The 11,615-nt window shown below is 36.1% G+C and overlaps 2 protein-coding genes across 2 annotated transcripts; one reads left to right on the top strand and one right to left on the bottom strand.

The window, feature by feature from the left end:
* Nucleotides 1–67: 67 nt before the first annotated feature.
* Nucleotides 68–1,631, bottom strand: LOC133862442 (17.4 kDa class III heat shock protein). Its single transcript, XM_062298258.1, has 3 exons — nucleotides 1,474–1,631; nucleotides 671–927; nucleotides 68–495 (listed from the first exon to the last, which is right to left on the bottom strand). Exons 2-3 carry the CDS (start codon nucleotides 896–898, stop codon nucleotides 238–240), a joined length of 486 nt encoding a protein of 161 aa, XP_062154242.1. The 5' UTR covers nucleotides 899–927; nucleotides 1,474–1,631; the 3' UTR covers nucleotides 68–237.
* Nucleotides 1,632–9,438: 7,807 nt separating this feature from the next.
* Nucleotides 9,439–10,199, top strand: LOC133863964 (auxin-responsive protein SAUR78-like). The gene has a single exon (XM_062300137.1). The coding sequence runs from the start codon at nucleotides 9,504–9,506 to the stop codon at nucleotides 9,930–9,932; it is 429 nt and encodes a 142-aa protein (XP_062156121.1). The 5' UTR covers nucleotides 9,439–9,503; the 3' UTR covers nucleotides 9,933–10,199.
* Nucleotides 10,200–11,615: the final 1,416 nt, after the last annotated feature.

Genomic DNA, 11,615 nt, shown 5'->3' with positions numbered 1-11,615 from the left:
AGGCAAGGGCTTTCAGAACCATAAGAAAATTTCAAAAAGTGATTATAGACGTTAAACTAACATCATGTGAATCAGAGAAAACAAGCCCATTTTCTTTTCTCTTAAAAGATTTCCTCGAACCGTCCAAACGCTGAACCTAAACTAGCAACCATGTACAGCATGTTGCAGACACTAAATAGAAATCCAAAAACTCTTAATCCCGGTTTGGTCTTCCCCTCCGTGAACCCCAAATCTCCTTCAGGAAATGGCAACTTCGACGGATTTGGCCTTGGCCGGTGGAGGAAGCTTCCCAACAACCACAGTTAAAACCCCATTTTCGCACTTGGCTGTGACGGCGGAAACATTGGCATTTTCAGGCAATTGGAACTTCCTCAAGAGCTTTTGGGTTGCCCTCCTCTCAAGCCTGAGGTACTTGCACCCTTCCTCCTCACCATCTTCACGTTTTCTCTTCCCCCCACTTCGGATCACGAGAGTTTTCTCATCTACCACAGTCACCTGCAACGATCAAATTCATTAAACATTTCAACAAATATTAATTCCATTCTCTTCTTTATCAACCTCCCACAACATTTAAAGAATCCCCTAAAACAACTCTAAAAATCAACCTCCCACATCGCACACTCACAAAAAACACAACATGGGGAAGGTGGGGTGGAAAAGAAATTGGCACCTGAATATCAGACTTGGGCACACCGGGCACGTCCATGTAGAAGATGTAATCCTTGGGGGTGTCCAAAATGTCAACCGGAATGTTCGACATGCCCTTGTTGTCATTGGCATGATGTGGCAGCGAAGGAAACATGAATTTGTCAACGCTCTCACGGAAATTGAACAGGTGGCCCACCGCCGACGCCAAGTCTCCGCCGAACGCGTTCGAATCCGCTACAACACGGCTCATTTTCACTTCCCAGCAACCCACTAAATGCTCTGCACAACCTCAGAAACACATTTAGCGACCAAACAACAATCAAGAGCCTTAACCAAGAATTACAAAATGACCCATTAGCGCTAAACTGTGGAGACGAGCAATACAATTTTGGGATTTTTCCCCAAATTCTGTTGCTCGTGATCTGTTTGTTTCACGTGAAAAAGCAGAGAGATAAGAGAAAGTGAAGCAAAATGCGTACAAGTGAAGGGTGTAAGCAAAACATTCAGGCTGACCCAGAAGTGTTTACGACTTAATTAGTAAGTCTTCAAGCTCAAGAAGCTAGTACTCTGTTTGTTTCTAGTGAAAATTGGAAAAGAGTGAGGGAAAACGGATACAAGTGGGGTAAACTTACGCGCCAAAAAAAAGAAAAAAAAAGTGACTAAATTAAACAAATCGTACCCAATTCAAGGACAACTAGACTAACCCAATACAAAAGAAAAGAAAATAGTTAACCACGTTTGGTTCCCGAGAAATTGAGGAACAAAAAACTATCGAACCGTCAAAAGAAAAGGAAAAGAAAGGAAAAAAGAACCCCAAATGCTAACCTGTATAGGCCTAAATGGTCTTCCCGAGTAGCGCGCTAAAAGCGAGAGAGAGAGTTCTGAGAAGAGAAGGCTAAACGAGTCAAGCAGCTGATTGTTTCCCGAGAAATGTGGGAATGTTTAAATAGGAGAAAAGTGAAGGGAGAGGAAAGTTCGAGAGGGACATCCGAAGGGTCTGGAAAATCCATTGGGTTTTTGGAGGGAAGTCGTGCTTACACGTGTAATTGTCGAGATACTGTGGAACCATCTGACGGGTTTACTGGTTGTTGACGTGGCTTCGTTCAATTGGCCATCCATGTGTGATGTGGTTGGTTATCACCGTGCAACAGTAAGATTCCATTAGCGAGTGAAAACATTCACCTCCTTCACCAAATTCCTATATATTGTACTGATTACTGAACAAAGTGACAAGCACCGAAGCACAAACAGATTCCAAAGAAAACCGAATTAGAACGCAAAAACAATTGAACTCAAAATAATCAAATCTAATGTTGTAATACACTTTTCGAACGTAATTTTATGATAAATGGTGCTTGTGGAAATGTATGAATGAAAATGATGATACGAGTGACTGATTTGAGAATCTCCAAAGTTTTTTTTTTTTTTTAACAGTTAGCTATAAGGAAGTAATCGAGTCGAGTCGAGTTTGAAAATTTCAAGATTGGCTCGTTTATGAGTCGAGTGTAAATAGTCGAATTCGAATTCGAGCTGAGATATAAAATATGTGTTTTAATATGTATTCAAGCTCGGCTTGTTTAAAACTTGAGCATTCGAGCTGAGCTCGTTGATAATGACATTCGAGCCAAGTGGAGCCGAGCCGGGTTACTCAACAAGCTCGGCTCAACCAAAACTTGAGGTAGGCTATTAATTTTTTCAATGTGTGATCAAAGCGAAGTTCAAGTCCGAGTTTATGAACAACCTTCAAACAACTATTAATAACTTAATATGTTAGTTTAACATATTAAATACTATTATCAAAGTATTATATTTAATATGTAATACAATATTTACTTAGATAGTGTATTATATGCTTATTTAGTGTGTGTGTGTGTATATATATGTATACAAAAAAAATCGAGTAACATATAGTTAATTACTATATATATATAAAAGATATGAATGAGCTAACGAGTCAGACTACTGGGCGAACGATCTAGTCGAGCTTTAAATGAGCTGAACTCACAAGCCCCTATTGAGTATTGTCGAGCGAGTCGGGTATGTATCACTTACTAATCGAGTGGGCTTCTACAGTAACGAGCGAGTTTCTACAGTATTGAACTTGAGTTTCAATCGGGCTAAATCGAGCGAGTATCAAGTGGGTTGTCGAACAGACTGCTTTATTTATATCCCATAGCTAAGAGCATTCTGGTTGTTTTTAGATTTTTTTTTTTTTTTAATATTTCTTTTCTTTTTAATAAGGAAAAATTAAAAAAATTAAAAAAAAAAAAAAAAAAAAAAAAAAAAAAAAAAACTTCTTAAACTAACAACCGATTTTGGAATAGCCCCATGAATTTTCTTATGCACTAATGTGACCCAACAAACTACTAAAGTGTGCCAAAAATATCACTTTTGTCAAAATATTCCTAAAATACAATTATTCTCTTAAAAACTGAAATAAAAAACTAATAAGCAAGGGACGAAGGAGACTTCTCTGGTGCAAGCAGAGGCTAACCGGAACCGGAGCTGGTGGTGAGCTCAATGGAGCAACCGCAGGTGGCGACGACGCAGGGGGTTTAGCCATTGGAGCTGGCGCAACCGGCTTCGATGGAGTTGGTGCAGCTGGAGACCGTTCCCTCTAGCTCTCCTTTGGCTTCGGTATTCACGCTGACTGTTGAGGTTCCAGCTTTGTCACCTGGGCCTGAGACCGGGTCTAGATTTGCAAAAGGTCAAGACCCGAACTTACCGGGTCAAAGTGCATTAAATTTCACTGAATGGAAGAGGGGCAAAATGGTCTTGATGCATCCTTAAAAATGTCATGTGCAATGAATGTGACCTCATTTCCGTCCAAAGAGATGGACAACATGGACAGTAGGTACTATTTGCCAAAGTTGGATAGCTTGGGGAGTCTATTGTTGATTTTTGAACATTGGACGTCAAAATGCAAATGGGTGGATACTTTAGTGGGGTAAAGTGTACTTTTCAAAAAAAAAAAAAAAAAAAAAAAAACCCATCTACAATGCCTTTAGAGTGGTCAACCACCCATATATTGAGCCGGGGTAGCACAGACCACCCACTAGTTTTCAAAAAAAAAAAAATGTTTTTTATTTGTTTTGTTTTTTTGTTATATATATATAATTTGCGTATTTTTTTTAAATAAAAAAAATAATGTGAAATTTTTTTAGTAATTTTAATTGGATTCCAATTAAAGTATATGAGTTGTTATTAAACTAAAGAGCAGGAATAGACATTCCATTCCACTCTCTTTTATTCCCAGTAATAATTATTCCATTTTCCAATAGAATACTCATTCCGCAAATCAAACGATACTTAGTGAAACCTAACATATAAAAGCAGTAACTCAAAAGTACAATTCAAACACACCATTTACATCCTCTTTGTCTTGAGCTTAACTGAATTTTTAAATCTTTGAAACTGAAACCCTACAAGTCTAAAGTCTGAAATTGTGAAACTTTATCCGTCGTTTGCCCCCATCGGTAATGTCTATGTCCCTGATAAGCGTATGAGAGTGGGCAAAAGAGGTATTTGAGAAAATTTTATCGAGTGTAAGAGAATTTTAGGGGTTGAGATGAGGCATTTGCCCCCTCTCGAGTCTCGATCCCTCTTCCATCCGCCCCTAAGCGTACCCAATGTTTAGGAACCTATAGAAAAATTGGTGCAAGCGTTTGTTTTTTTTAAAATTTATATTTTTCATATATCAATTAAATATTATTCTTTTACAAAATATAAGTTCCCTACTTACCCTTAGCATTTTTTTTTTTTTTTTTTTTTTACAAAATTTCCAATGAAAAGCAAAGAGATGAGAGATGAGAGATAAATATTTTTTCTATACATTGGGAAGCATAATAGCTTACTCGATGTTTAAAAAACCTATGGAGATGCTGGTGCAAACTGTTTTTATTTTTCATTTATATATATATATATATATATATATATATATTCCCTATATTTAAGGAAGAGAAACATCTATAGGGTACCTATCGTGAATGTTCTAACAAAGTAACAACCAATTAAATAAGTCTAATTATTACGTAAATAAGCCTGACTTTCAACTAACCTAATAGTGAAAAATGGGCTACAACTCTTCAGTCCAACTACCATATAAGATATAGGGTTAAATACTTCATTGATACCTGAATTTTAAGTGTTTTTAAATTTAGTACATGAGTTTTCATTTGTATCATAGGTGGTACCTGAGTCAGGGGTAAAAACTTATTTGGTATCTCTGTTAAATTTTCCGTCTTAAGATTAACGGTCTGTCACGTATCAACCGTTGAGGTTCACATGTGGCAATATATAAAAATAATTAAAAATAAAAATCTTCAAAAAAATTATATAAAAATAAAAAAATAAAAAATAAAAAAATAAAAAAGAAAAAAGAAAAAGAAAAAAGAAGAGGGGTGACTCACCATCTACCCCCATTTTGACCAAGGCGTGATTAACCCTTGGCTGATCTGGGGTGGCTGAACTACCGACAAAAAAAATAAAAATAAAAATTATGTGGGTGGCCGAACCACCATCATAGGCCAAACCCTCTAAAAAAAAATTTGGAGGGTTTGCCCATGGGGGTGGTCGGCCAAGCCACCCCTCCTCTTTTTTTTTCAATTTTTTTTTATAATTTTTTTTAAAATTATATCCACGTGTCAACCTCAGTAGTTGACACGTGGCAGACCATTAATTTAAGGACGAAAAATCTGATAGAAGTACCTAATGAATTTTTACCCCTAACTCAAGTACCACATATAATACAAATAAAAACTCACATACTAAATTTAAAAATGCTTAATACTCAAAGTACTAATAAAATATTTAACCCTAAGATATAATACAAATGCTAAATAAAATAAATCAAATCGCTACCCACCTTCCCTGGCTACTATCCCACCAAGATGACATTGAAATATGTGAATCTAAACAAAGGTTCTCCAGTGTCAAGAACAAATCTAATGGACATAAAGAAGAACAAGAAGAAACACGTGCCTGAAGAACATTAGGAACTTGCGATCCCTATAAAGCCCTAACAACTTTTAACAAGCATCAGAAAATGCTAAATGTACAATCTCTTTTACAACTTGGACACAATCCTCACTCACAATGGATGGAGCGTTGCATATATCCATAAATTCTGTTTTTCATGCATATCAAAAGTGAATGTTATTATGCTTGTTAAAGAGCTGTTCTTGGATTGTTACATACTCGAAATGTTTCCTTTAACCATCACATTAATGCAAGAAAGTTACTGTATTCGAAAAGTTCGACCACTATCTTGATAAGGTAGTCGTTCAGCAAACGAAATACATTACAACGGAGGATACCCTTAAAATAATAATAATAAAAAAAAAAAAATCACGTTTTCATCAAACCATTGGAACAATATGAACTTCATTAGTTACGGGCCAAACTGCGCCTCGATTTGCTCAGTTTGACAGGGTGTATTGAGAAAAATGAGAGGACAAACTTTAAGAAGAGAGACAACTTGCTTGTTGACGTGGCATGACGGTCTCCGTAGAATTGAGAAACCCGGGTTAGCTAGGCCTTGGATTTTGTCGTAACTAGGGTTTAGAATTGGAGATAATCTCGAATTCCGGACTGATTTCTTCAAGTTTCTTGATGGATCCTGCGATTCTCTCTATCCTGGAGGCATTCCCTAGCTAATTTTGACGGCGAGGAAAGCTAGAGGGGGTCGAGGAAGGGGTAAGGCGATGAGATCGGTTGCAGACGTTATCTCTGAAAGGATCGTGGACACAGATGTCGTAATTGTACATGAAGATCATCCTGAAGTTGGTGGATCGGAGGGTAGTGTTGAGCAAAGACGAATTGGAAGTTTCTGGGGATTCAAAGATTGTTGTGGTTCCTGAAACAATGGGTTGCGGTGGTATAAAAGATAGTGGTAAGGAGGTGAGGAAGATGGTTGATGTTGTTAAAATATTTTCAAAATTAATATGTATATATATTTATTTTGTGTCTCGAGAATGTTTTAAAAGGAATGTATTAAAGAGCATTAAATGAATATAGTTTCACATAAAAAAAAGAAAGAAAATAAATTATAGTTGACATTTATAAGGTTCAACATACTTTAAGCATTTAAAGTAATATTTGAGTGTATACTCTTACGTGTATATTCTTTTGCACCGAACGCACACGCGTGTGTGGCGTGGGCTATAAGGCGCTAGTGGCGCTTTGATAGCACATTTGGCACTTAGTTTGGAATCCAGTGGTTAGATTTATTGGACCATGCCATCAAAAGAAAAAAGAAATCGCATCTCAAAAGAAATCATATCTCAAACAAAACTTTTAATGTTTTCATTTATCATAATCTGAATCCTAGGCTGACTACTACAATCGAAAAAGTATGCTTAAATAGACTAAAACATTGAACCCTAACTCTAATCCTAATGCTTAAAGACCGAATATTATTTCATTTTTCTACGCCAATTTAAGGAGAACATGGATTCTCCTTATAGCATTACTCATACTGAGATTGCAACAACGTTTTTTCTTCACTAGTATCAATGAGGAAAAAAAAAAACAAACGAACAAATTAACAAAAAGTTTCTCTCTCTTCTTATGAATCCTCAAACTGCCTCCATAATATAATACTAACAATTTGAACAGATAATTAGCTGCTTAATTAAATTGCTAGCAACTCATCAAACAGAGAAACACGTTATCCAAAATTTAATTATAATCCCAAGAGGATACGTTGATAGTAGTTGAGTGAAGATCCTCCAGAGTCCAGAGAGATCGAATATGTAGATCACAATGTCCCTTGCTCCATGAAACATTGCAATCTTCTTCCAGGTAGTCGTTTGGTTCTGTCTGCTATTCCTTCTCTTACACCAAACACACTCTTCCTTTCCAAATAATTTGCATAGATTGTTTCAATCTTTGAATCTTAAACAATCTTGTTTATTTCTTTTTGTAAAGCATGCATGCACGTGATCCAAAGCTGATTTCCTTTTAAGCACATCCCGCCTAAGCCTAACAAAGCATACTCGAGATTGGGGCCATGGATGCATCAAAGGAAGATCGACCATGCATGTACATCATAGTAATTAACTTGGCAATGGCTTAATTAGATGCTGAGACCCCCACTTATTAAAAGGAGAGCCCTTGGGCTTGGGTTACGTACCAAACGAACAAGCTAATTAAGAAACAAAATAAAGTGTGGCTTGCAATTTGGTACGTACGTACCCCCAACTAACGAGACAAGTTGGTGAGAAGAACTTGTCTTGGACCACAACTACTTTTGTTGGAGTTTTGGACTTGCTGATCGAGGCTCTTGGACCACAAACAAGGTCACATGTTCTAAGTTTTTCTCTGTCTCGATCTCTTTAATTAATTATAGAATTAATTACTTGTTTCCTTTTTCTTTTTTGTCCTCCAAGTAGATCGAATGCATTTATAGAAAACCCTCTGCTTGAGACAATTCCTTGCTTTTTTCTAATTATTTTTAATTTCATTTTTCATACATGTTCTTGGGATCTACACAACGAAAATGATAAAAGCACAAAAATCAATACCTAATTTATAAAGTGTGGTGGGCAAAGGAAAATTCCCCCAACTCATAACGTTCTTGATAAGCAAAGACAAAAGAGAGTACAATTGGAGAAAGGGTGTATAAATAAAAGATGACAAGTTTACAATCTTTCTCGATCACTTGGAAACAAAAACCCTATTTGTTTTTTGTGATGGAAGCTGGTGGCCTGCTTACCAACCAACAGCTTATAAAAAACTTCGTTGCTGTTAATTAATGATCCTACCATATATGGACAACAGCAAGAACAATAACCAACCACCTACAATTTATATAATTACCTTACGTTTTCAATGCTTTCTAGTTTGTATACATCCTCGGCCATCTTTATAGTGATATTAATATATATCACAAAATTGGTGTAGGCCCCAAATGTTTACAAACATGTTGTTTTTAGTTACTTAACTTACTTCTATATATACATATCCTACTCTTGGCAAGAAAAGTGCAATGGAATATAGCTTATATATATATATATATATATATGGTAATTAAGAGAGAGATAATGAAAATGTTTCATATATCATACATATGCTAGTAATGCTATATATTATACCAATATCTCACTTACTATTTCGCATGCGTAATGGATCATATGGCAGTGTCAATTCACTCTTGTATCAGCTTTTGCTTAAAAAATAAAATAAAAAATAAAAAATAAAAATTCAAGGGTTTATAGCCATATTAAGAGAAGTAATGCTATAAGGAGGATTCGTGTTTTTCTTGATCAGTTATTCAAAAATTGATGTGGCTTTTAAAATCACCTTGTTAAATAATGATTTTAAAAGCAACATTAATTTTTGGAGGAGTACTACTCAAAGAGGATATATATGAGTATTCCTTTTAGTATTACTCCATTAAGAGAGTGAAATACCTGTACGTGAGATATTGATATGATATGTAACATACTTTTCTTTTATATGTTATTGAGCCGAGTAATACTATTCAATAGATTTTGTATAACTGGCAACTTTCATAAAATTGAATGACGTGACAATAAAAATCAGTCATTGGATCAGAACTTGAAAAAAAAAATGTATAGATCTAAAGACCGAGTTTAATACCACATCATTTAATTATATAAGAGTCACCCGACTTGAACGTTGCTAATTAATAAAAAAGAATAACATATAATTATAAGAAATAATAATATTTAAAAAATAAATAAAAAATAAAAAATTAAGGGGTTGGGAAGGGGTAATTATGTACATATAACAGCCAAACTGTGCGCAACTGGTTTTGCTCCCACATATCTCATTCTTAGCTGGTTTCACACAGTGGGCCATGCGCCCTGTCTTCCTCTCTCACTCTCTCCTCCATGGCCTTATATACGAACCTTCCCTCACCCTTTCCACACAACAAAACCATCAAATTAACAGTTTTGAAGATGGCCAGAGTTGGAAAGCTAACGAAGCTCAAGTCAGCCATAAAGAGATGGCCGTCATTCACCAAGCTCACCCGCTCCGCCAGCTCCATAGCGGTCGCAAACGAATCCGACGAGGTCTTAAAGGAGGAACTTCATGCAGTCTATGTGGGAAAGTCTCGGCGGCGGTACCTTGTAAGCTCCGAAATTATGGATCATCCGCTGTTCCAGGAGCTGGTGGACAAGTCGGGTGAAGATGGTCATGACGGGGTTGCGGTCGCTTGTGAGGTGGTGCTGTTCGAGCACTTGCTGTGGATGCTCGAGAACGCTGAGACTCAGTTGGGGTCCATGGATGAGCTTGTTGAGTTCTACAGTACTTGCTGATCAATTTTTACTGTGGATGGTGGATGATGATGATTAGGTGTTTGAAAGAATGGATGAACGAATTAATTGTAAAGATTATATAGTAGGGTTGGTAGCGATCGAGTAGTGTGTTTGTATAATTGTTTTTGTTTGGAGGCACGATGAGGATTGACCCATTTCATTTTAACGAGGATGGTGATGTTAAACAACTTGATTAGGCTGGTTTTTAATTATTAATTGTTGATTAATGGATTATGATCGAAATTGTCTAGGCATTGCTTTGATCCATATTATGGTGAGCGACCACTTTATTTGATTGTTTATGTTTTATTTTCTAGTTGTTTTCAATCTAATTGATCCCCTTTTTCTTTCTGATCATATCTAACACCTGCTTAACCATATGTATACACGTCTTAGCTCGGCCCACAGGTTAGTATCGTTAAATTAATGATTGTTTATTCTAAAAGCGCGTGGATAGAAAATCATTAATTTATGCTCTGATTGTTTTGACGTAAAATATTTTTCTTCGTAAATATTTTTAACAAAATTATTTTTTTGAAAATAATTTTCATGTGTTTGGCTCATACAAAAAGATTACCAACAGCTGAAAATATTTTTCGGTGTTGCTAGATTCTAGATGGTTTGGCGGTAATTCGGCAGTAATAGCCAGATTTTAGCTAGTTTTGCAGGAATCTAGTCATTTGTGCTGGATTCCTACGAAACTGACTAGAATTTGGCATAGTATAACTGGATTTCGGAAAGTTTCACCGGAATCTGGCTATTTGTGCCGGATTCCGACGAAACTAGCCGAAATTTGGCATAGTGCAACTGGATTCAGGCCAGTTTCGTCGGAATCTGGCTAGGCTAGATTCCGACGAAGGTAGTCGAAATTTGGTCATTTATGTTAGATTTCGACCAATTTAGACGGAAATTGGTCGCCGAAATCCCGGCCAAACTAGTTGGAATCTGGCTCAATACAGTTGGATTGCAACTAGACATGTAACGGACTGTGCAAGTCAACTAAAGAAAACCCGTGGTCTTAAAAAGTAAGGGGATCGAAAAAAAAAAAAAAAAGACAAATGTAATTTTGTAGTTTTGTTGGTGTAATGATAAGAAAAATTTGGTCCCCTAATTTGGTTGTACCACTAGGAAAGGTCAATCTGTTATAGATTAGAGCTACCCACAGAATTATTCGGATTATATTGGTGCTGGACACAATCATATTTTCGGGTAAGATTAATCAACATTTTTGCTTGTGCTTTCAGCTTTTACAAGTCACATTAAACGCTGAAATCAGAAACAATAATTTATCATTGGCTCAAATAGCAGTTTAATTAATTTTCCATCACTTAAGATGTCCAAAGTCATCAACTAATTATTGTGTTTGTCCAATGGGTCACACAATTACCATATACTACAACAACTGATGTTCAATTATTAGCGTTTTTAATCAATTCTAGAGTGTTTTTGATTAACTTGTTTACTTGGGACATGACCAATCGAGATGTGTAATTGATAGGGTTAAGAAGCAATTAGACAAAGTAATTAATTATTGGAATGTTAGGCAAAAGATTTAAAGAGGGAAAGTATTGTTGACATAAAGTTGAGGGAGTAGATTAATTAGTTTAAGAAGCAAATGATTGGGTAGTTAGAAGATGCTTTCTCTAACAAATATACATGACGTGAGGCACACTTTATTTATAT

Source organism: Alnus glutinosa, chromosome 3 (assembly GCF_958979055.1).
Source record: "Alnus glutinosa chromosome 3, dhAlnGlut1.1, whole genome shotgun sequence".
Classification (NCBI taxonomy): domain Eukaryota; kingdom Viridiplantae; phylum Streptophyta; class Magnoliopsida; order Fagales; family Betulaceae; genus Alnus; species Alnus glutinosa.
The sequence above is the reverse complement of the archived record's forward strand: the minus strand, read 5'-3'. Positions and strand labels throughout refer to the sequence as shown.